This window comes from Amblyomma mixtum, chromosome 1 (genome assembly GCF_055824585.1).
Source record: "Amblyomma mixtum isolate Tamu chromosome 1, ASM5582458v1, whole genome shotgun sequence".
Classification (NCBI taxonomy): Eukaryota; Metazoa; Arthropoda; class Arachnida; order Ixodida; family Ixodidae; genus Amblyomma; species Amblyomma mixtum.
The window spans coordinates 35,078,865-35,103,865 of NC_143012.1; the positions used below are offsets into that span (position 1 = coordinate 35,078,865).

The following is a 25,001-nucleotide window of genomic DNA, read 5'->3' on the forward strand; positions in this document are numbered from 1 at the left end:
ACAAGCGAATGACTAAGTATAGCAGGTGCTGGCGTTCTCCAACGTGTCTTTCTCCGAAATTTCTTCAAGGCCGACGCTAGCTCCGCTCCCTTCGTGGTAGCGGCCATAATGGATTCCGTATCCACTCCTGGCCATGTGCCCCGCATTGCACTGTCGAAGCTATTAGCCTCCACTGCCTATGCGCCAGGCCTTGTCGAAGATGCTCGATAGCGAGCACACGCGCTCATCTGCCTCTTACGCGCTTATCTGCAGCTTGTAACGTTGCCCAACGTCACCTGGGAATTAGGAGAAAATGCATTTTAGCACACCTCCGTTCGCAGACGTGATGTCGCGCGCGGAGGTGCGACTGATGGCCGCTTGCGTAAAGGGTGCGCGACGCCCATTGACTTTCAAATTCACCTCCGTAGCTTTTGCGTCCCAGCGATCGAGATTTACTCATGTTACAACAGCTGGACCAACTGATCCAAGAAAGATAGAAGAGCCTACTTCGCTTCCGACTGATGGAAGAAGAGAGAATGAATTGTGGCGTGATTTAAGCATGCATGTTTAGGCACGCCTGTGCTGGCGTCTTCAGTTACGAAATTTACGGAAGATATATATACGATATATGCACGCTCGACGCTATAAATCTTTAGGGCCCATCGTGCTTGGCGACCGCGTGCTATTTTCGACGATTCTGCGCTGACAGTTGCGCAATGCCCGGGGGCTCTTTCATAGCAACATCCTCGTTCAAATTTTCCTATGCTGATCGAACACGAAATTACAGGTTCTCTCTACAGTAGCGGCTGTATTCAATTTTTCATAAGACGTGCTGCGAAAAAGCTTCTTGCCAGAACAGAAACTTGTGAAACGCCTGTTGTGCTTTTTCCATGCAAACATTTCCTACAGTGCGGATAGCATGCCTACGGAGTACGAATCAGACCTGACGGGGAGTGTAATTATTCTAATGAAGTTGCCGTAGTCTTACTTATTATCTATTAGCATCCACCTCTAATGAAACTGCTGCAATACGGTTGTTACTTATTAGCATCCACCCTAGCGCAGCCACGCGCTAGATACAAATGAGTAATTAATTACTTACTTCAAATCTACACCTCTTTGGGGTTCCCCCCAAACGCAATACACTGATGAAACTGCTGTAATGACATTGCTGTGACGAAATCGCAGCAACACATTCGCTAATATGTGCTCTTTGCCAAGAGTAACCACGCAACTGGGTACGTTTGTTAACCGGGTAGCGGAGCATATTAAGCACCCGTTAAACTCTAGATCGAGGTGGTTACATTGCAGAGCCGGATCGTGAGAGGGAAACAGCTAGAAAAATAAAAATGAGGTGGAGCGCATTTGGCAGGGTTCTCTCAGATCGTGAATGGCAGTTTCTCAATATCCCTCAAGTGAAAGGTATAGAACAGCTGTATCTTACTGGTACTTACTTGTACGGGAGAGACGTGGAAGATAACGAATAGGGTTCAGCTTAAATTAAAGACCACACAGCGAGCTATGGAAAGGCAAATGATAGGTGTATCGTTAAGAGACAGCAAGAGAGTGGGTAAGGTAGCAAACGCGAGTTAATGACATCCTAGTCGAAGTCAAGAGGAAGAAACGGGCTTGGGAAGGGCTTGTAATGCGAAGGCAAGATAACCTAAGGGTAACGGACTGGATTTCAAGAGAACGCAAACGTAGCTGGGAGCGGGAGAAAGTTAGGTGGGTGGATGAGATTAAGAAGTTTGAGTGGATAGGGTGGCCGCAGCTGGCAGAGGACAGGGTGATTTGGAGAGATATGGGAGAGGCCTTTGCCCTGCAGTGGGCGTTGTCAGGCTCATGATGATGATGATGAGACTCTCGATCTCTGTAAGGCAGGAAAAACCCTCGTCCTTTTTTTGCTTTGTTAACTTGGTGCATAATGAGGAAAGAAATATATTAATTATTCGGACTATTGCCAATTAAATAATAGTTTTCAGGTCGTCATTTCAGGACAGAAATAACTTAATATTAGTGAAACTGCTGCTCATCAGTCTAAGAAAGTAGCTGCACACGTGATACGAGTTTCGCACACGCGCAAAGATGAAGCGCGTTACGCAGGCACTTTGAAGCACGGTCTTTTTCTGAGCTACAACGATAAGCGTTGAGGCGCCAATGTTTACGCGATGAATAAAATCTATCGATGCCATTTGCCTCAACGGAAAAGTATTCACGAAGAAATTGTCTTCCTTATATAAGCAGTCGTGGCGCAGTCATACTGGAGCACTGTAGTTTTAATTCGTTGAACAAGGTGGAATTGAAACAACCATTAATAAGGGAGTAATTAATCGTTAGCGTACACTCAGGTGCAGCCATACGGCTATAAAGAAAGGCTGTACATACAGACTTCACAGACGCTTGGGTTAACTCTAATGAGTAGGTACCCCCTTGTTACAAATGCACTCCATGTTGGGGATTCCCGTTAAGCGTTACACCAGTACTGAAACCATCGTTGATGAAATATGTCTCTCAGGAACAATTTTGCTCAGCATGGTCCGAGAACCTCTTTAAGAGTGGCAAAAAAACTGGTTTTTAAGGTCTTTTGTAGTGGCAATGGAAAACCGCATGAAATGTTTTGCGGCAGTGCAAGAGACTTGTAGAATGATACCTTTCCGACGTATAAGCCTCCTCCCGCAAGACGTGTTGAGAGGTTTTTAGGGCTTAATTATGTCCCCCTGACTCCTGGTTTACACTCTAAACACGAAGGAGCCTATATGGGAGTGAAAAAGGAGTTCGTCGTCTTCTGGCACACACATTTTTAAGGGCAAGGTATTCTGCGCGAGTACCGGAGCAGATTATGAACGATAGATAATGGTTACTCTTGGCAACGGCGGCGTACTCCCACTGCAAAGCATATTGACTTGATGCAGTTAGCAGTGAGACGAAGCTTTTATACGTCGCACCGGAGATGTTGAGGTTAAAAAAAAATTCGCTGTGGCTTAGCTTGGTTAAGCCCGGTAATTGCGAAAGCAATATCCGTACCTACGCCATGGTTCAGCTGGTAGTGTAGCTGGTGGTGGTGCTTGTGGTTAGACTTGTGGTGATGCATCGGTTATACAATCCAATCCAAATCCAATCCAATTAAATGTAATCTAATCTAATCTAATCTAATCCAGTCCACTCCAATCCAGTCTAATCCATTCCAATCCATTCCGATCCAGTCAAATCCAGTCCACTCCAGTCCAATCCAATGTAATGTAATCTAATCTAATCCAATCCAGTCCAGTTCAATTCAATCCAATATAATCCAATCTAATCCAATCTAATGCAATCAAGGTCAAATGAAGGTCAATGGTGGTCACCGGCCGCGGCACGGCAAAGGCGTGAAAGTGCAAGTAGTATTGCTTTCGCAATAAAATAGAGGAGATTGAAATCAAAGTTAAAATCTTCGTAAATGCCAGAATTTTCCACGTTTTTAGGAGGCAGTTTGTTTCTGTTACCAACCGTAATTATTCCGTAGGTTTCGTGACACTAATCTACCGCTGGGGTGGGACAATACAACATACCCTTAAGAGGGAGTGAGTACAGTGGTGAGCAGCCTTGTCTAGAGCGCTTGAGCAGTGCGCACTTGGTAACAAAAACCCCTCATTACAGGGCAAAGTTTTCGTGCCTGCTTTGTTTACGAGGCTATTTGGCGCTACTTCCGTGCAAGCGTTGCAGCTTGACCCTAGAGGCTGCCACAAAATCTGGATTTGTTTGCAAGGAAGTGCACCGCCCGAGCGCTCTAGACAAGGCTGCTCACCACTGTACGTCAGAGGACATCGTAGTCCCTTTTTACTCTATACACGCTAAATTGTTGTTTAGAGGGCGGTATAAAGCAGAGAAGCGTATAGTGCCTGCGCAGCTCGTTGCGAACTATTTCCTCTCCAAGCCGTGCAGGGGCCGAGACCTCGACAGATTCAAACGGTCTTAATCAGTGCAAGTTCAGATACTTTGGCATGCGTGATTTCACTATCGGTCTGTTGTCTCGCGCGTCGCTCTTTTCGAACACTCAGGCGGTCGTGATGTTTCCTGGATGCGGGCACGTTATACTCTCAAGTCCCACGGCTTCACACGCCGCGCCTCCATGCGGCTTAAAGGCACGCAAATTACGGCGTCCGGTTCGTTGCCAGCTTGAGCGATGAGGCCCCAAGGGGGGTAATTCAACGGGCTGCGACTTGCCGACAGCTACTCAAAGCGCTCACCATATGCTGGCAATGCGGTGCGTTTTTGCGCAAGAGTGCGGGTGTGTGAATGTATATTTGTGTATGAGTGTGGGTATGTCGAGTGTATGTTTGTGTATGTGTGCCTCATAGGATGAGCCGCTTTGGGACGTTAAACCACCTAAACCGTATGTTTGTGCATAAGTGTGGATGTGTGATTAAGTTTGTGTGTGAGTGTATATTTTATATATATGATCGCGTGTGAGCGTGAGTGTGTAAGGTCATATTTGTGTATAAGTTTGGTACATATTCGAGCATGTTTCTGCGTGAGTATGTGTATGTTGAGTGTATGTGTATGAGTGTGGTTGTGTATGTTTCTGTGTGAGTGTGCGTGTGCTAGTGATATTTTCGTATAAGTGTGGGTGTGTGAATGGACGTTTGCGTATAAGTGTGGGTGTGTGAGTGTATATTTGTGTATGAGTGTAGATGTCTGATTGTATATTCGTGTATAAGTGTGGGCTTGTGAGTTACGTTCTGGATGAGTGAGTGTATTTGTGTATGAGTGTGGGTGTGTGAGTGCATGTGTGTGAGCGTAGGTATTTTCGTTGTGAACCTTTCCACGGGATTTTTCGCGCAATGCTCCTTTGTTTTCTGCCGACACAACGAAAAAATTCTCATATGTACGCAACATCGGCACAGTGTTTTGAATTCCAGCGTCAAACTTTCCGTCGTTTACAACTGTCTGGCAAGCAAAACATCCCCCATCGCACTTCGCAGACTGGCTTCTTCAAACCTTCGCCTGCGGGCGTGGAGGACACTTTTGGTTAGACTACGTCGAAGCCAAACTCAAAGCAATTATTCTTCACTAAATAATCCAACATGCTGCCCTCGCTAGACGGCAGTCTAATCTTGAACTGCACAGTTAGTTCATAATCAAGCAGACGACTATGTGAGTTCGCGGTGTTTTTTTTTTTTTCACAGTTCACGATCAGACAGACGACTGCATGAATTAGCGTTTCATTTTGTTTTGTATTGTTTGTTTGTTTTTCCACATTGCCGTTGCTCTTGGCAGTTACTTCGCCATTATGCTCAAAAAAATAATCCAGAGTTCTTCAAACACTATTTCAGGTGCTCCAGATATGGCTCTAACAGAATCCACTACTAGCTTAATGTCATCTGTGCGTGAACAGGGTGTGCGAGTCATCGCTATCGTCATCAACAAGGCGAACCACCAGAGCGTTTGCACGCTTGGAAGAAAGAACTTACTTTTGCACGCGAGAAAAATGCGCAACAGCAACGCATACAACTCGTCACGTGGCTATGACGAGAATGACGTCGCAAGACGACAACATAAAACGCCACGTCGAACGAGTCAATGCGTGTAAATGCATGAGTAAGGCACTTACAATTGCTCCAAAGATTTAGAGCACGTCGTAGATCGCTGCGTTGCAAAACCCTAAATCCCTCGCAGCAAGTCTACGCCTACGACGGCTTGAGGCCGCAAAGGCATCTAATGGCGCACCGTTTTGTCGCGCCGTTGTGCGCACGACGCGAGTCGGCTCCACCATTCGTCTTTTCCGCACTGCCGCATAGAAGACGAATGGCGCCCGCTGAAAGCAAATGAAAGAAAAAAAAGCAAAACAAAATAGCGAAAAATAAAGTCTCGCGAAAGCTCTGAACTCGCTCGAGCGCGTCCGCTAGCGTCGCGCCTGATCGATTTGTATTTAATCAGACGACCACACCGGGCGATATATACCCCGTGTAACAACGCGTGTAGACCAACGGTCAGCAAGCCGCGTTTGTGGGTGGGGGACGAAGAATTGCTTCTAAAGAATCGCTCTAGAGTTTTTGTTGTTTCTTTTTCGGGGAGAAAGAGAGATTATAAAGAGAGAGAGAGAGAAGAGATGACGAAAGAAAAGCGCTCCCATGGTTGGGCGAACAATGAGAGGTAGTACCTGCCTCAGTGTCGGCTGAAATCCGAATCCCTTTGTCCGCGCGCGCTCGTTCTCCTCAGACAGCGGCGAAAAAGCGACCAAGCGTTGACGCGAGAAGACGGAACTCTCCGGCGACGATGACGGACCTTTAAAACCGCGGCAGGTTAGAAGGGAGCGTAAGTGCTCGGGATTATCGAAGATTTTTGTTCCTTCTCATCGGTGTACATACGCGTTCCGTTTTGTCCACTGTGTACCAGCTTTCGTTTTTTTTTTTTTTTGTCTTTCACTTTACAGCGACTTTCTTTCTGTCCATCGCGAGTGAGGCGGCGTGAAACGGGGCCCGACGCTGCGCCACTTTCTTCATCTACTCTTCTGTTTCGTATTGTCAGGAGAGGCGCGAGCGAGGACGCGTCTCGGCGGCGCGAGACGCGCGGTAACGCCTTTTGTGTGGGCGACGCGTAGGGACACGCATTTTGCGCCGCGCTCGGGCGGTCGCCGAACAACACGCGTCAGAAGCTGTCCGTCCGAACCGCGAGCATGCAAGCCGGCGCAGTTTTCGAGACGAAAAAAACAGGAAAATAAAAAAGGAGGAGCGGGAACAAACGAATGGGGCGCCGCGGTGCGGCGGACGACGCTTTACAACCGTGGAGTGGACGGACGTCGCTTGCCTTCGCATCCATCTCTCGCCGCCGAGCGGCAACCGCCCTCATCCTCCTCGGGACGGGCGTGTTCATCTCGGCCAACGCGCGCCGATTATCCAGTCACCTTCTCCTCTCCTCCCGCGTGACGGCGAAGTGCGCAGCCTAACTCGCCGGCGCGTATGACCCTGTCTTGTCTCCCGTGGTCTGCGGTGGGACCCGAAATTAACGCGACACGGGTGATGCAAGGAAGCGGCAGATCACTGCGCTGGTCGTCGTTGGTCGGCCGGACGACCCCCCCCTCCCCCCCCCCCCCCACACACACACACACCTCGGTTTATTATTTTTTCATTTCACACTGGGAGGACCCGAGCGACGGATGTTTTGATGAAGCCGCCTCGAGATATCTGTAACACGGCCCAACCGCGTATGCTGGCGAGGAACAGCAGATCTCGGCTCGAAGATGACGCTTTTTTAATTACAACAATGATAATAACAATATCACTTTGTTTTGCAATAACAATTTGAAGCAGTTCTGGAAAGAGCAGAAATTTTAGGCTTACACGTGCATTCCCCGAGGAGCAAATGTTTGGCAGAGCAAGAGAAAACACGAATAAATAAAAAAGCAAAAATATAAAACCAAGAGGTTCACATGTGGAACGCCTGTCCCTTGCGCAGACAGCTGCCTCACAGCAAGGAAGGGTCGTACGTCAACTTTATATTTTCCACGACTCTGTTAGCAGTGTGACGCAGAGCTTGGGAAACTTAATATCAGCAATGAGGCGTAATTGTGAGAATAGGAATTGCACCGTGAATCATTAAATCTCATGCAGTATGCCCTCAATACAAGAAAATTTATTCGACAGCGTCGCGTTCTTATCTAAAATTACTTGCTGACACTCGGCACCAGTCTGAGGGTGTGAGACCTATGCGTCTGATTACCTCAACAGCGTAAAAAGCTCGACATGGTTGCAGTCAAAGGAAGCACAGTTTTGTCGTGTTCGCGCACGCGTGCCAGAACTGCGCCACGTACATAGAGGTGAAAATTACGCTGTAAAAGAAACGACAGACTCTTTGCTTCACATTGCAAGCAATTGCGGAGGCGGAGGAACCAGGCAGGGAGGGCAGTTAGCACTTTCCGACCCAGTAGGCACAACTTCAGATAAAGACGTCGCTTCCCAACGGTCCGCAACGTATATCGCGCTAGGACGCTTTCATCGCGCGCTGTGTCGAAAGACTTATCGTTCCCTTGCTGAAAGAAACGCTGCTCCCAGGGAGAGCTCGGAAATAGGGCGGCCGGCCGCCTCGCGGTGATAATAGTATTTTCCATTTCTATCATGCGTGCCCATAACTCCTCAGCTCTCTCACGTTGCCCCATTTGCGGCTTCTCCGGTTTTGTATTTGTCTTCTTTTTATCCCCGCAGCCCTTTCAAGAGCACTTCGTATAGGCGGCCGATATCATTCCTTCCAACTCCGACAACCTCGATGCTAAGCGGTCCACTAACTGCGAAACATCATAAGCGTGAAAAACAAGAAATCGATAAGCGAAGGCGCACAGTCTTCTTTCAGGCGGCCGCTTCGTCGGGACGCGAGCCATCGAGCGAAATCATCACGCCGAGATCGCACGCACCGAGAAAGAAGGCAAAGAGGCGGCAGCGCGGGACGCCGATGCGAAATCACAGACGAGGAGACCGGTGCCGGCGGCGCCGAATCTCCTCCAGCATCGATGAGAGCGCGCCTAGCGAGTCACCGCAGACACCGGAGGGTCCTTCCGTGCCGCTGTAATCACGAGCGTGGGCTCAGAAGTGGCGGCGGGGACTTGGACTGCGCCAACGCATGTTGCCCGCTCGACCCGTCTCCGAAGGGTGGACGAGGTGAAAGTGAAGAGGGAAAGGAGAAATACGAACGAAAGTCGATAGAAAGGCAACCTAAAATACAACACTGAAAGTAAAGAGGAAATCAACAGACAGAAAAGAGAAACGGGAAGATGCCTTCGAAGGCATGGGAGACATTGGCCTAGTCAGGCTGATGATGATGATGATGATGATGCTTTCGAAGGGTGGCCGCTCGGCCCGTCTCCGGAGTTTGGACGTTGACAAGATGAAAGTGAATAGAGAAGAGAAATACAAATAAAACTCAATAGAAAGTCAAACAAAAGTACAACTCTGAAAGTATATAGAAAATCAACAGACGAAAGAGAAACGGAAAGGTGCCTTCGAAGGAGGACTAAAAACGAAAATCGACAAAAAGGCAACAAAAAATACAACACTAAAAGTAAATAGAATATCAACGGAAAGAGAAGGAAACGGGGAGGTTCCTTCGAAGGTTGCACGGTGACCTGGTGAAAAGTGAGCAAGAAAGGTGAGAAGTCTATAGAAACCATACAGGAAAAAAAAGTCAATAGAAAGTGAACGAAAATACATCACTGAAAGTAAATTGAAAGTCAATAGGTAGAAAGAAACGAGAAGGTGTGTTCGAAGGCATAGACGCCGACAAGGAGAAACTGAGCAAAAAGAAAGAGAAGGTCTCAGAAAATTCTACAGAAAAAAAAAAAACCTGAATGAACGTAAATATACCTGAAAGGGAATAGAATTGAGGCGTCTTTGGAATGTAGCTGGCGACAAAGAAAAGTGAAGAGAAAGAAAAAGCCTGCGTGTAGAAAGCACGCGGAGATAAGTCAATAATGTGTCACACAACAGAAATGAAGAAGAAACAAGAGGGACGCGATTAACGCACAGGAGAACAAGAAATCCCCGCCAGTGGACAGACGCGCTGGACGAGAGCGAAAGTGTGTGCGTGTCTGAGGAGCTGTGGACGAAATGAGAGTGAAGAAGAGGGTGAACATAAAAAAGAAAAGATAGAGAGACGACGGCATACGAACGAGAGCGCGCGCGCGCTAGCGGAGGACCGATATTTCAGCCCCGTTCCCACGACGCCCCCCGGTCGACAGTGTGCATCGAATTCGCCGACTCCGAAGGCGGCCGATGTAATCTCCCGGCCACCGCGAGAGAGCGGGGTTGCCCGTCGCCGGTGGAGAGGAAGGAGTGGGAGGCAGTGCGCACACGCGGCACTACGCACACTGAGAGAGAGAGAGAGAGAGAGAGAGAGAAAGAAAGTGGGAGAGGAAAGGCTTGCGTGGTTGTCGGCCGTCAATACGCCGCCATCATTTGGCCGCACACGCTCGTCCGACGCCGCGGTTCTCGAAGACGCTCACGCTGTCAGCTTTGTTTTCTGCCTTTGTAGTTCCGTGCACGCAAAAAGCCAGCACCAGGGTGGCCAGCTTTCCCCCACGGAGGCGCGGGTTGGGAGAAGGGGGGTTACAGTAGAGGGATTTACCGAATAGGGGCTGTTTTGAGGTACAAACAACGCAGTGTTCCAGACACACGCTACGAGCAGTTTTTCGAGTCCAAAGGAAGATACAGCATGTTGCCTAGTATTATTGGACGAGTTTGGAAGGTAGGGAACGGCCGTCGATATCGTCTTCCTGGTGATGCAGGGAGGCGGCAATCTCGCATTAAAAGCGAGCTTACTGTACACGTTGCGATCGGCGACCCCAGGGGCCTGGCTACAAAAGATTAGTCTTTTTTCTTTTCTCCCCCTGTTGTTGCCTGCTCCGCGACCACCCTCATAAAACGGCGCGTGATGTAGAGTCGTAACTGCATGTTTCAGCCGTACAGGATATGACGGCGCGAGCTGCGCGATTTTTTCCTGCGCGCACGCGATAGCGCGTCCTGCGAGTCTCCGTACGAACTTGGAAGTCGCGGGAAACAATGTGTCCTCTTTGTTCCCGTGATCGGCCCCATCTTACAGCTTTGGCGCCGCATCCGTGAAGAGCAAAGTCGCTGCCCCTTGGTTATGCGTGCGGTCCGCCGCTCATTCTCATTATACAGCATTTCATCAGAGGTTAGCGTAACCGCTGCGACATGATCTAGAAGCGGCGGCGGCGTCCTACGCTTCCAGGCGCCAGTCTGGACGCTATACGCGAGGCTGAGAAAGCAGAGCGAATGCGAGTGCCACGGTGCGTTGTGGAGCGCTCACGCAAGATGTCCTGCTGCTGCCAAGTGGCAAGCATCGCATCGAGGCCGACTTAGAGGCTCGCACACAGCAAAGAAACGCGCAACGGTTGAATATAATCAAATCCACAAAGCGAAAAAAAAAATAAAGAGAAGAAAACGTACAAAGCAGGAGTCTGGGAATCGCGCGGTCCTTACCATTGTCGCTTGAGAGAGGGTGCGCGCGTGTGTTACCATTGGCGCCAAGGACACGACGTCGACCGCCTCACAAAGGAAGGCCTCCGCATCTGAACTGTACAAACACACACGCAACTAGAAACGGGAGACGGCGGAGGGGTGGGTAGAAGTTAAAAGAAAAGCAAAACAAAAACATAACGACGCGACGCATTCGTCGTCTGCGAGCGTCGCGCCAATTCCGAAAAGGCCGTCTTGCTCTAGTAACGCCCCAAGGCGAAGCACCGCTGCTTTCATTCCTTTCCGCGAGTCTGCGCGAAAAACCTCTCGCAAAGAGATTCCGCGGCAGCGGCGGGGAGACGACGACAACGCGAGGGAAAGGGGGGTTATTTCCCCTTTCCGTATACGCTGTCCGCGCGTTGGCTTGAAGCGGCTCGCCGCGTTCCGGCCGGCGCGGTTCAAATCGCTGCGCCCCGCCGTCGCCAGCGATTCAACTCGCGGCACAGAACACGCAGATAGAGATAGAAGGAGGGAGGGGGGAGACGACTAAGGGGGTGGGCCTACGACGGGACAAACACAAGCGAACCCCACACCACCGCCACTAGGAGACTCGACAAGCGAGAGAGAAAAGACGCAGCGCAAAAGAAGGAGCTCTTTGCGGGGCCGCTGCGCTGGCGTGGACAGCCGCACAAAAAGGGGCAATCTGCATATCGTTGTTTGGCATCGCCGACGCGACGGCGCAGCGCGGACCCATCGCGCTGTACGCTGTGGCGGCAATTACGACGCTGGCGCGCTGCTCGCGTCCTGCGTGTACGGCATGCCACCACCACCACCACTCTGCGTGTGTGTGTGTGTGCTGCGCTTTTCTTCTTTCTTGGTCGCTTGTTCCTTTAGTCTGTCTTTCTTTTGTACCCCCCCCCCCCCCCACACACACACACACCCGGTGCTCCCTTAGCCCCAGCGGCGCCCAACGCGGGTGAGCTCCGGTTACGTAAGCGACGGGACGCTTCGCACCCGTGGAAGAGTGTGGAAATGAGTGTGGAAAAACAAACCAACAGCGCGTGCGTACTACCGGCAAGGTCGTGAGTGCGTAGAACGTATACACAGGACACTCACGCACACACGCTCAGAGGCGAGAGAGGCTGTTGCTTTGCTCTTGTGCTTTTTATTTCTTTTTTTTTTTTGTCTCGATAGTCGTCCGTGTGAACCGCGCCTGAAACTTCCACGCGCGCCCCGTTCGGTTATGAGTGCCACCTCTGTGGCCTCCTTCCATCGCATCGCACATTTTTTACTGCGGGAAGTCACAATGCTGTGAAGCTCGCTAGCTGCGGGACTCTTTTTCATTAAGGCTTGCAGTCTGCGCTGCAAGCAGCGTATTTCGCTTCTGTGTTGCTCTCTGTATTCTGATGCTAAGACCTCTTAGTGTGTTGGTTTGGTATAACATCGTGGGAAGGTCGTCGACTTGAGAGGGGACAGTATTGCCTTACAGTACTCCCTTTGAGAATTGTCTTACAGCAATTTCAGAAGTGCCCTGCGGTACTCCCTTACTGTAGTTAAAGTGAGCTAGAAGGGGGTAGTGGGCTCGCTGGGTCTCTTTCCCTGACGCAGTATATGTTACACGCACGGGGTGGCGCCACCGGCGACTTCACTGTAGCGCTTTGCTGGTTGAGCAGCTTTCTCGCGGCTGTCTGGCTTGGAAAACCTCGCTGCCTTCAGTCACAATTGTTAGACTTGCATGGAAGACGTATACAGACGTCGAATATAATAATAAATAATGCTGCTACCGGTAGCACACGATGAACTAACAGGTTACCGTGTTCGAACCGCAAACGCGTTTCTGGCTCCTCTCCGGCGTACCTGCCGCAGCGCAGATCAGAAACATGAATACACACCTGTATGAAAATGATTGCGGCGCCCAATAGCCCAGCTTTCTGAGGATTATTATTCACGGCTTCAAGTATACGAAGCGTGCAAGGACATGCATATGTTCTTGATATTTCTTTGGCTACAGCTGTAGCTGTCAGCGCCGTTTCGTTGCGCGCATTTCTTTGGCTCGTGAATTTGCTGCTCACACCTTTCTGGAACAGAGCTACCTAAAATTGTTGTGTTCAACATAGCTTAAAAAGCTTGCAGCAGCGCTTGTTCAATGTAGATAAAGTATCTCAAATAACTGTAATATGAAATGACTATTCGCGCATATGGAGTTTTTACATTGACATGAAAACTGAATAGGAAAGAAGTGAGGCCGCACTATGGAGTTCTGAACATATGAAAACTACGATTTATAGGACGTGTATGGTTCATGAGCAGCGGCTCAACTTTAAATGTTTATCTTTTTCTCGCTTCCCTGATCCGCCAGCATTCCTTTCACAAACACACCAAAAAATTCAACCGTGTCGTTAGATAAAAATGTTAGCCGAGATACGCGAGGCATGCTGTGGGCACCCGCTTTCTTGCGAGAGCCTTTCTTTTACAACTCCGAGTACATCCATGATGCTGCCCGAATGCAGCTTGTTGGAGGAGAAACACTCCGTGAACATATTTTCTAGTTTGTTCATGTAGCTGTACAGCTGACCTGACGTTATACAGGAGTCTCTCATTTATTTATTTATTTATTTATTTGGTACCTGCATCGCCTTTCGGCATTACAGCAGGGAGGCACTTCACATTCAAAAAACAAGAATTCATGCACTCAACGCGTGAAAAAAGGCTTCATTAGGTAGAACATTAACATGTGGCGGCAAAGCATTCCATTCGCGAACTGTTCGCAGAAAAAAATCAATAACGGAGTACGTCACCTCTAAAAGGAAGTTCATAAAGCTTTAAGGTGTGGTCCCAATTCGTTTCGAGACATAGAAAGGCGGCTTCAAATATTTTGTTCCGTCTATACCACTCTTGGAATAGGAAATGTTATGTAAAAATTTTGATCACAGATTTCTTCTTCGAGTTTTAAGTTCTAGCCACTGAACATTCCTTTTGCTTTCTGAGATACTGAGTGCCGTGGAATAATTTCCAAATACAAAGCGGACTGCCCTGTTTTGTATTCTTTCCACTTTATAAATAAGTTCTTGTGTGTGCGGGTCCCAGCACACTGAGGCATATTCGAGTACCGTGCGGACGCGAGTAAAATATAGTTGTTCTTTGAGATGTAAGGTGGCTGAAATTTGGAAATTGTCGCGAAAAGTTGTGAGCAGAACAAGCCTCCCTGCGGTGTCATGGTTAGTAGGCTTGTACAGGCTTCGCAATTCGTTTTCACTGCACATTTTCTAGCAAAGTACCCAGAAATGTAAAATATCAGCCTAGAATCACTTCTAGCTGTATGCTGGCTGTGGTCAGCAGATGTCGGTGCAGTAACTGGCTGACCTATTTACACTCGTAGCTGCATTTGTGCTTTTTTGATGTGACAGCGTGTCAGCACAAGTCTGTATATCTAGCAATGCGGCTAGCTCGCCCTGGTCACAGTTCCCCTGGCTTACTGTCTTGACAAGACCACTAAATGAAAGACATTATCAAAAACTGTGTTGGGAGTGGGGCCGTCACTGCTACCTGATGAGTGCCGGATAATACCAAATAATTTTTCAAGGGGGTCCTGACTGGTTCTTGACGTCACCCAGTATTTGTATCCAACTTTCTGCATAAGATAGGCTGGTGTACTGATTATAGCAACGCGCAAGACTCGAAGGCAAACAGCAGCGGCTGCAGCGGCGGCAGCGGCTCAAACGCGCGTCAACGCACGCTCCTACAGTGAAGGCGGCGGTGGTGCCGCCTCGCGGGGGCGCGGAGAAGTAGAATCTGTTGACATAGACGGTGTCACCGCAATGCATGGCGCCGGCTAAGGAGTGAGCCCACTACCCACTTCTAGCTCACTTTACTGTAGTGCCTTAAAGTAGTCCCTTACAGTGCTCCTTATAGCAGTCCCTTACAGTACTCCCTTACAGCAGTACCTTACAGTACTCTCTTACGGCAGTAGCTTACAGTAGTGCCTCAAAATAGTCCAAGGCTTACAGAAGTTCCCTGCGGTACTCCCCTACAGTAGTGTCTTAAAGTAGTCCCTTACAGTAGTGCCTTAAGGCAGTCCCTTACAGTACACCATATAGTAGTCCCTTACAGTAGTCCCTTGCAGTGCTCCTTGCAGTACTCCCTTACAGCACTACCTTACAGTAGTGCCTTATAGCAGTGCCTTACAGGAGTCACTTGCAGTGCTCCTTAAAGTAGTTCCTTGCAGTGTTCCTTACAGTAGTCCCTTACAGTAGTGCCTACAGAAATCGTGTTGTTCGCAGACAACGTGGGCTGTACGTGTTTCCTTCTCAAACGCCCACAGTTCGTCAGCAACCGCCCGATCACAGCAAGACTAATCACTGAAAAATTCAACTGTTGAAAAACTGAACACTGCGAATTCATGCTGAGGTACGTACATGCTCAGGGCATTACGTTTCTTTTCCTTCTTCTTTTAGGCCCGAACCACCGAAAGGTGCCGCTATTGATCGCATGGTCGCAGGCTGTGATCCCGGTTGCGGTGATCGCTTTTCGATGGAGGCGAAATACAGAAACACGCCCAATCCCCAGATGGTCAAAATTAATCTGGAGCCCTTCATGACGACGTCCCTCATGGCCCCCATCCCGTATTCGTCGCTTCGGAACGTGAAATCCCTCACAACACATATCGCCCTTTTCACATTATACGAGCTTCCTTAATTTTTTCCTCCTTTGACTGGCATGCTCAAGATTACCTGCTAATGTTGAGTAATTTCGGCGAAGGCTCGGGAAGTACGCGAGCTGCCTTTGTTTGGAGTTTTCGTTGCTCTGAATTATATACCCTTGTTACGACTCTGGCCGGTGTACTTCTAGGGTTTTTAGGGTAACAGAGTGGGGTCTGATAAGATGAAAGCTCAGCTGGGGCCGGTTGACAGTCGGGTGGACAGATACGATTACAGAAGTTTGCTAGGATAGGACTGCTGTGGCTAGTGTTGTGCAGGGGTAATAGAAAGTTTTGTATGTGGCGTTTTTCAAGCAGTACACGTGATGCGGCAGAGAGTTCTGCACAGTGGAGACGTATTAGCGTGGACGTACACTGGATTAACCTGCGCGTTACGCATGCACAGTGGCAGCTAGGTGCACGCTCCACCTTGCTTCGCATGCTCCAACTGCGCGTGCGCAGATGGAACACGTAAATCCCGCATATGTCCACGCTAATACGTCTCTGCAATGATAAAACTCTCTAACGATGATGCTAATACAAGGCCAGAGACGTACCCACCACGGAGACGCAGTGGGGTCATAAGGTACTCCTAAGCAGAAAAATAAACAAATAAAATAAAAAATAGGACTCGGGAGATTAAAGCTAGGAAAAAAAAAAACGCCCCTACGAAACGAGCTGAGAAAGCCGTAAACACCCCGTCGAGAATTCTCAACGGTACCAGCGGCGTGCTGCCCAACAACACACGGGCGAGAGTACAAACACACACACACAACGCGGTTTCCTTCCTGGGGCGACGCACGCGTTACGAAAGAGCGAAGGCGAGAGAGAAAGTGGGGGGAGAGAGAGAACGAACGGCGGCAGCTCTCATGCCGCTCACGATCGCACTCACACGTGCGCGTCCCCTGCCCGCTTGCTTGCTTGTTTGCTCGCACCGGTCTGTGCTAGCGTGAGTTCTGCGTCTCTGTGTGTTTGGTTCTTGTTGTTGTTGTTGTTATTGTGTTCTCTTCTGTTTTACTCATGTCTAGCGAGCCCGGCCCTTCGCACTCAAGTCCAGCTTCACAGCCTGCCGTGGCCGTTGATTCCACACGCATCGTTTATACGAAGCGTTGTTTTGTCTGCGAATCGAGCGGCTAGACAGACACATGGGAGAGTCCCGATGCTCGCGGTTCCATTACGGATTTCCCAGGCGCCCCTCCAGCATCGCGGCAAGGCCTTCCCGCTCTAGAAGAGTGTCGGCATTGTGTGCGGGGACTCCTCGGTGGAAGTCCGCGGCTGCCGGTCGTCGCCGCGCTGGTGGCGTGGGTCGCGCCGCAGCGGCCGATTCGTATCTGGCCCCGAAAGCGTTTGTCCGAGCCGCTCGCTTGGGAAGAGAGGTGGTAGGCGTGGGCGCTGCGTCTCTCCAGATGTTCCTCGCGGGCCTGATAGCGTATCGTAATGAGCCGCACAGCGGCGTCAAACAAAGGATAACGGCGGAAATCATTGCACCCACGGTGCTGCCGCTACTCCTTCCTGCTGTTAGGGTGGCGAAAGCTGTTTGTTGCCGGCGCGATGAAAGCACCGGGTTTTTCTTCTTGTATTGTCAAGCGTGGCCTCCGTGCGCGCGAGGAGCTCGCGCCTCTGGTTTTTTGTGATGAATATTAAAACTGCCAGATAACGGGATCGTTCCCTCCCAGCTCGAGTAAATCCTTGACCTGAGGTGGACTGCCTGTGCTAAACAAAAAAAAAAAGGAGAAAAAGTTGAGGGCTCGTATAAAAAGGGCGGGATAGCGCCGTTGCGTAAAAGGACTTAGAGCTGTAACCCTTCGTGTGAAAGTTTCCGTCTCCGTGGGAGATGCATTTGCATACTTCAGGTTCTATCTTCCGGGGCGGGGGCATTAAGGGACACCGCGGAGCGTAATTCATGGGTAATCCTCTAAACGACCCCAGTGAATATTCCCCCAGTGGATTACCTTTCCTTGCCATTTCCTAGTTACAGTTCAACCACGTAAGGGTTTAACTGTAACCCAAGAAACAGAGGATGTTCTCCCGGTAGAGAGTTCGTAACGTTCGCTATCGCTCACTATCCTCGACAGCTTGAAATAGATGATTGCTGTTGTGTTAGGGTCTACCGACAACCGGTACAGCGCAGGGTACGGTTCTTTAAGCTTTTCACTGGCCGACTGGTCGCGTATTATGCAGGCAACGATTCCACTCAGTATCTCCGAATTGCACGTGTAAGTAGGCGCGCGAGTGTCTAATCACTCCCACATTGTAGTCTTGCAATAAAAGCGAGGACGCGGTGTACTCGTGACAACCATAAAAACAGGGACGAGTTGAACACTCAACCCTGTTTCATCATTGCCATTCCGTTGCCCGAGGCGCCCGCCAGGGGCGCCCGAGGCGCTAAGCCATTGGCGGAACCGGCGTATGCCAGCCCACCAAAGTGGACGCGAGCCGGCCCCGCGTCGCGTCGAGATGCGAGCGGGCGCCGTCTATACGCCGCGACATAATTGGCGATACCGATCGTCATATCTCTCCGGCGCGCATGGGCATGCAAAATCCGCTCGGGGCTAATAAGAACGCGCTCTCGTTGCGTACACGTACCAAGCAAACAGCAAAGCAACTAGGTATACGAACGGCATGCACGGATTCGCTCGCCTCAAGGTGCAGAGAGGGTGAAGCGGTGTATACGTACGCCCGCATGCTACCTAGACAGCAAAGGTGATCGGCCCATTATTGGAAACGTATTGGCAAGTGATTGGCCCAATATTGGAAATCCCGGCCGCGTCGGTTGAATTTCTTTGGAGGAGAAATTCTAGAGGCCCGTGTACTCTGCGATGTCAGTGCACGTTAAAGAACCCCAGGTGGTCGAAATTTCCGGAGCCCTCCACTACGGCGTGTCTCATAGCCTGAGTCGCTTTGGGACGTTAAACCCCATAAACCAACCAACCAATATTGGAAACGTATTGGCAAGTGATTGGCCCAATATAGGGTACGTATTGGCAAAGGCAGGTTCTTCTTTCGCTCCTACCTTCCCTTACGGCGCGGTTCAGGTGTCCGCCGATATATGTGAGACAGATACTGCGCTATTTCCTTTCCTCAAAAACCAATTTACCAGGTTCTACAAAGGCCCAGTGTGAAACCGGCTAGCAACGACGACGACCCCGCGAGGCTTAAACGACGCGAGCGTCCCGCTTTTTGTGTGTGTGTGTGTGTGTTTTTCGCGAGCGCTCATTGGGACCCCTGGGGGACGCGGGCGGGCGCCCGCACCGATTCGCCTGGCGATTAACTCGCGCTATCGGTGTCTGCACGAGCGTTTTAGTACGCGCGTATATGTATACGTCGTCCATGCACGACTTTGTTCGTGCGCTGTGCGTGTGTGTGGTAGTAAAGACTCTCTCTAGTGGGCTTCGCTGTCCCGTGCGCGGTGCGACCCGGTGGTAATTGCTTCAAGGCTGTAGGTGTACACTGAAGGGACCGACCGTCCCGGGATTGGCTTGGCTTGGCGGCGATAGGGTCCCCAACAGCGAGAGAGCTGAGGGGACAGGAAAGGACGATTGCTTAGTGTTTGCCTATACACCTTTTATCCGCCGACGACCCTCCGCTCTCTCGGCTCTCTCCTTTCCCTCGCGCTGTCTTAATTATCAGCCTGGAGCGGTGGTTGCATTTCGGTCCCGGGCGACAATTAGAGACGGCGCGGACATCCAAAGCACGCGAGCGAAAATTTTTTTCTCGGCTGCAAACACTTTCGGTGTGAATTGCTCTTCAGACGGCCGCGAGGCTGGCTGACCGAAGGGTCGCGACGCCTCGAGCTCGTTCGGCTCACGTGCCAACGCGGTTCGGACAGTGGTCAGCCGGCTAGGAATGTGTGTCAGTGGGCAAGAGCATTTAACGCGCCTGAACCCGACAGCGGTCGGTCCGGTGCAGTGCGATAACCCTGTGAGCCTGCCGGAAAGCGTAAGTGTCGGTTGAGCTAAATGAACTCTCTGGACATGCAATGCGGGGATGTGGGTAAACGGGCTGTCGTCGTTATCGACCGGTAACTTTCAACCTCGTTTAATCTCGGATTGCGCGAGCGGAAAACGAACTATGCGGAGCGCTGATACCTACGAATGAATGAATTTTTTTTTTTATTTCATTTGGCTGAAGTATACACGGAGTACCCTTGAGGCACCGCTGAACAGGACGCTTCTCTAACTGGTTCATATGCTAAAAAATCAGACTATAGGGTTGGTCGGAGGGTCATCTGTCGGTGCATGCTCAGAGGATTTCACGCCTCTGTTCACGGGCTTGTTTCAGAGCCGGTTTTCTCTTTTTGGGTGCTCAACACACATACAAAATACATGCAACATATAAGTTACATGCATCTGAGCATGCAAAAGGCGTAAGGTGCCTTATCCACGTGATGACCGCGTTCCGTCCACGGGTAAGCCTCTTCGCTATGGAAGAGTCTTCGCTATAGAAGCCTCTTCGCTATGGAAACCTTTTCGCTATGGAAACCTGTTCGCTATAGAAGCCTGTTCGCTATAGAAGCCTCTTCGCCATAGAAGTCTGTTCGCTATGGAAGCCTGTTCGCTATAGAAGCCTGTTCGCTATAAAAGAGTTCTCGTTCCTCCATCTGTGCTCCAGACGCATGAGGCGCTCCCGAAGGCATGTATGTGACGCGGTTTGCTTTCCGGGCGCTTTATTTTCTTTTCTTGACACAAAACCACACATTAAAGATGAAATCCCCAGATGGTATATGGCGCACTAATGAATACGAATCGAAGAGGTGATGTCTAAATAGCTCGCGTATTCGACAACATAGGGCTCCGCATATACGGATTCAACGGCTTTCGGCATGACACCGTCTTGCCACGTTTGATCGCGGCCCTCGCGAAATTGCCGCGGGGTCGAAAAAAAAAAAAACGAACCACGGGCCTTTCATCGCGCCGACCGCGCACTTTCTCATATATGCGTCAGGCGCTGCGTGAAAAATGACTTCTCCCCAAATAAGTTGCGTGTGCCGTCCCCCCTTTCGGTGTGTATACATATTGAAGTAGCGCTTTTATTTCTCGTTTCGCGGCTCCTTTTTTTGTTTGTTTCTTTCTTCTTCATTTCGGCGTTGCGTTCGGAGGCGCGTTTTCATGCCGTCGCCACGCCGTAACGGATGCCGGACCCCGAGCGGACTATTACCCCGCCGCGGTGCAGTGTAGTTGGTTGGACGCTGCATAGCACGCCGAGCGTGGTCAAATGGGTTGATTGAGATGGATCGAGCTCGTATGCAGAACCTCGCTGCTTTACCCCCCTCCCCCCAGACTTCACCCCCCCCCCCCCCACCTTTTCTTTTCCCCGCCTCTGCCTGCAACTATAACGCCAGCCTCCAAAAAGCCGGGAGGAAGCCGATTCCATATGGCTGAGAGAGCCGGGTCAGTGAGCCGCGAATGTGCGCGGCGCGTGCAGCGCCCCCCTGCTTTTTCTGCGGTCGTAAATGGTGAGTAATGCTTTCGTCGCAGCGGGCGAGCCGGACCCGGCGCAAAAGGTGTGTCCGGTATATAAAGCGATCGCTGAAGTTGTGTGCTTGTTTTATAACCCGCGCCGCACTTCTTCGCTCGGGCTTGTGTTTCTGTTTTCTTCGTTGAGTCGTAGACTTTTTGTTGATTTTTTTTCTTTCCGCGCCGTTTACTCGCGCGAAAAGATTTATCGCCGCTCCTCCGCGGCCCATAAGATCCCCATGGTGGTCGAATAAAAGCGCTGGTCAGCCACGCGCAATGCTAAACGTCGCTGTGCGGCAGGCGCGCTGTTGAGAGTCGGGCCGATGCACTCCGGTATTACAGGGCTTTGAATAGACAGGAGATATGCTCGTAACAGCGGAGAAAACAAAAAAGCTAATTTTTTGTCACACCTGTATTTTGATCATTTATCCAAAACACGTACTGCTGCAATTTCAAGGCTGATTATGGAGTGGCACTCTAAAGAAAATGAAACTCCGGGGAAGCAGATGATGACAGGCGTGATGTGATAAGTAACACCGTGCTGACTCGATAACTCTTAGTCTTTCCATTATTCATTCGTCCAGGAATTATTCATCCAGGCAACGCATGAATGTGTAAGAAAGCTGAGCTAATCGTCTGTTCAGTCTCTTCGTAAACATTGTACGGAAACAAGTACTTGTTATAATAGCAGGATAGTTAAGTGAGCTGCCGCGATGGCTCAGTGGTTATGGCACTCGGCTGCTGACCCCTAGAGACGCGGGTTCGATACCGGCTGCGGCGGTCGAATTTCGGTTAAGGCGCAATGCTATATAGGGCCCGTATGCCGTGCGATTTCAGTGCTCGTTAAAGAATCCCAGGTGGTCGAAATTTCCGAAGCTCTTCACTACGGTGTCCCTGAGTCCCTTGCTTGAGTCCCTTACGGACGTTCGATCCCCATGAGCCAAACCAGTTAATCAGGTGGCTCTCAAGTGGACCGAATCCTCATAACTTTAGCGCGCAGCGCCCCTAAACTACCAGCCCTCTGCTTCCAGAACTAACGTACATCTTGCACTGACCGACTTGGTATTTAAAAACTGTCTAGATGGCTGTTTGACTATGCACGCATCTTCTCGTCTGTATACCGTTTCACTTTCCGTTAACATTGATTGCATATCACCAAAACATTCAGTCCATTTCACCCCCCCCCCCCCCCCTTTAGCTCGGAGGTCGGAGAGTTCGGCCGTTGAGCACGAGGTAGCGGGATCCAATCCCTACGGCGGGGGCTGCATTTCTATAGAGGAATGGAAATGCTCAAACGCCTGTGCACTGTGCAGTGTTGGAGCACATTAAAGGGACACTGAGGACAGCAATTGGCCTGAATCGACACGGGAGTTTCAAATGACAAAGAGACCACTCTCACCGAAAACGGAGCTTTTATAAGCAGTAGAAAAGTACAAGAAATGAAATACAAGTGTCGCCACCATCGGTCGGTTTCGCAAGCAAAATGTGTGGCGTCGAACCAATTTTCGGGTGCGGATCACTGAGGCTACGCTACCCCGCCATTCACTACAAAACGGCGGCGAACCGTTCTTTTCGGTAAGGACGTCACGAGCTTGAATCTACTGGCGGGATATTTTTTAAACAAAATCTCTCGGTGATAAATGCTGCGTATGCTGACGACCGAGCATTAACGTAGCCAAAAACACCCAAAGAGTCCTTTTTCAGTGATAACAATAGCTGCTCAGAGTGGTCGTCAATGTCCGTACAAAAAACTCGAAGTGGTCGACTTTTTTTTCTCTCTCTCTCTCTCTTCTTTCACTCCTTCATGCCTTCCTTCACGGCATGGTTGAAGTGTCCACCCAGAATGAGACTCTTAAGTCCGCTTTTCGTTTCCTCACAGCCGATTGATTGCCGCCGCGGTGGCTCAGTGGCTATGGTGCTCGGCTGCTGGCCCGAAAGACGCGGGTTCGATCCCGGCCGCGGCGGTTGAATTTCTTTGGAGGAGAAATTCGAGGCCCGTGTACTGTGCGATGTCAGTGCACGTTAAAGAACCCCAGGTGGTCGAAATTTCCGGAGCCCTCCCGTCTCTCATAGCCTTAGTCGCTTTGGGACGTTAAACCCCATAAACCAACCAATAAACCATCACAGCCGATTGTTATGATCATCTTGGCGATCAGTGCGATTATCTTCAATCTCCTCCTCTTGAACTCATCTATTGCTACTGTTCGTTCTATCCTTCCTCCTTTCATTCCCTCATCTTTGAATCATTGTCTCGTCTGGCTCACTTTTTTCTTCTTCTTTCCGCGTGGTGCCACTTCTAGCGCTGCTGAATGAATGTCCATTCGCCCCGTCTTCCGTGCTCTCGTTTCTGCATGGCCGACTCGTCGGAATGGCCATTCGGCTACTGTCCAGATCATGACAGCTTCCAATGAGCCGGCTTTCAACGCCGGGAGCCGCGTGATTATCGCTGCCTGTTTTTTGCGCGGGAACGTTTTTCCCGTTCGAGTCAGCGGCGACTCCATGTTTCGTGCCCCGCGTCAGCCATGCGCTCGCGTCGTCTTTTCCTTCCATTGCGGTTGCTGCGTGCCGTCTAGGGAGTTGAGCAAACGGCTCGCTGAGAATACCTGTCACGGTATAATAACGTGCGAGAGTAGCAGTGGCGGTCAGTGCGATGGCAGCGGACAATTCGCGGGAGCACGAGCCAAGAGCCAAGAAACGCTGCAGGTTTGGTGCAGTGATAAGCCTAACGCGTCCGTCAGAAGGGAGCTACTTAAACACATGTCACTTCCGGATGATTGGGTTGGTTTGGTGTAGTCTTTGGGGTACGAAAAAGCCAGTGAAGTGAGGTTTAGTTGGAGAATAGATATGACCATGGGCGTCCGGAAGGGGGGCGGGGGGAGACGGCTGCCCCCCCCCCCCCACCCCGGAATTTCGGATATTTTTTATGCACTAGCAGAAAACTACACAGCTTCATTAGCACGCTTAGGCGATAGTAACTTTCCGCAGTTTTCTTATTAAGTTTAATTCTTTGTTCATTAATAAAATCCTACCTATGTTCTCCAAGCCTAGCACTAATTTGCTGTTTCGAATTTTCGTTTCATATAGGTAGTTTGGACCACAAATAGTGCCTTTTTGGTGCTAACCTACCGGCTCCCCCCCCCCCCCCCCTCCCTGCAAAAAGTTCTGTGGACGCCCTTGGATATAACATTCCATCATATTCCCGCTGTTTTTAATCAACTCGTGGCCAGTTAGCGAGAGAAATGAGCGAGTCGTATTTTAGTGAACCTGTATGTAAGCTGTACGCTCTGACGGCTCTCTGTACAAGCGCAAGCATGGTAAAAGGGAACAAGCGGTCGTGTGCCGCTGGAGGCCGGTTGACCGCTGACAGCCGTTCTGGAGAACTGAACGCGTGCTATGTTAAAAGCCCGATAGTGGTTTCGATTTTGGTAGCAGTATAAGTCCTCCATGCATTAAAAATTACGATACGCACCGAATCAGAACCAAATGGTTAAAGCAGGCACGAAAGGGTGACGAGTCTTATTCTAAGGCTACAACCGTGGTTGCTACGGTGTCCCCTTCCATACTCTTTCGGGCTCTACGCAGTCAAACACACACAAACAGAAAACAGGAATTAGCCTATATGGGCGTAAAAAGGGAATAAACTCTCCTCTAGCAATCCCTCTTAGGGGAAGGGTGTGCTACCTATGTTCCAGAGTAGATTTCGGTCACTAAATATACGAAATGCTTACTCCGGGCAACAGAGGCATGTTCCCATTGCAAAGCATAGTAATTTGATGCAGTTAGCAATTAATGTGAGGAGGCAGCGGAGGTTCTGATGGTTGTACATAAAAGAGAACGAAGCCTCGTTTAAAACCTCCGTAACTGCTAAAACTGCGCACGCTTTGATGAGGGAATCTGTTTCCGTTGCCAGCCGTAGGTATTCCATAT

General features: G+C 50.1%; 1 protein-coding gene across 2 annotated transcripts in view; it reads right to left on the minus strand.

Moving 5' to 3' along the window:
- The window catches only part of LOC149365988 (uncharacterized), a 199,079-nt gene that overhangs the window by 35,097 nt on the left and 138,981 nt on the right, over positions 1-25,001 (minus strand). The window contains exon 1 of one of the 2 annotated variants that reach the window (XM_089547458.1): positions 10,947-11,424. The exons of the other annotated variant lie outside the window; for it this stretch is intronic. Within the exon in view, the coding sequence (XP_089403584.1) occupies positions 10,947-10,985 (39 nt within the window). The 5' untranslated portion in view covers positions 10,986-11,424. Of the gene's footprint in view, positions 1-10,946; positions 11,425-25,001 lie in introns of those variants that run through there. 2 annotated transcript variants of the gene reach the window in all.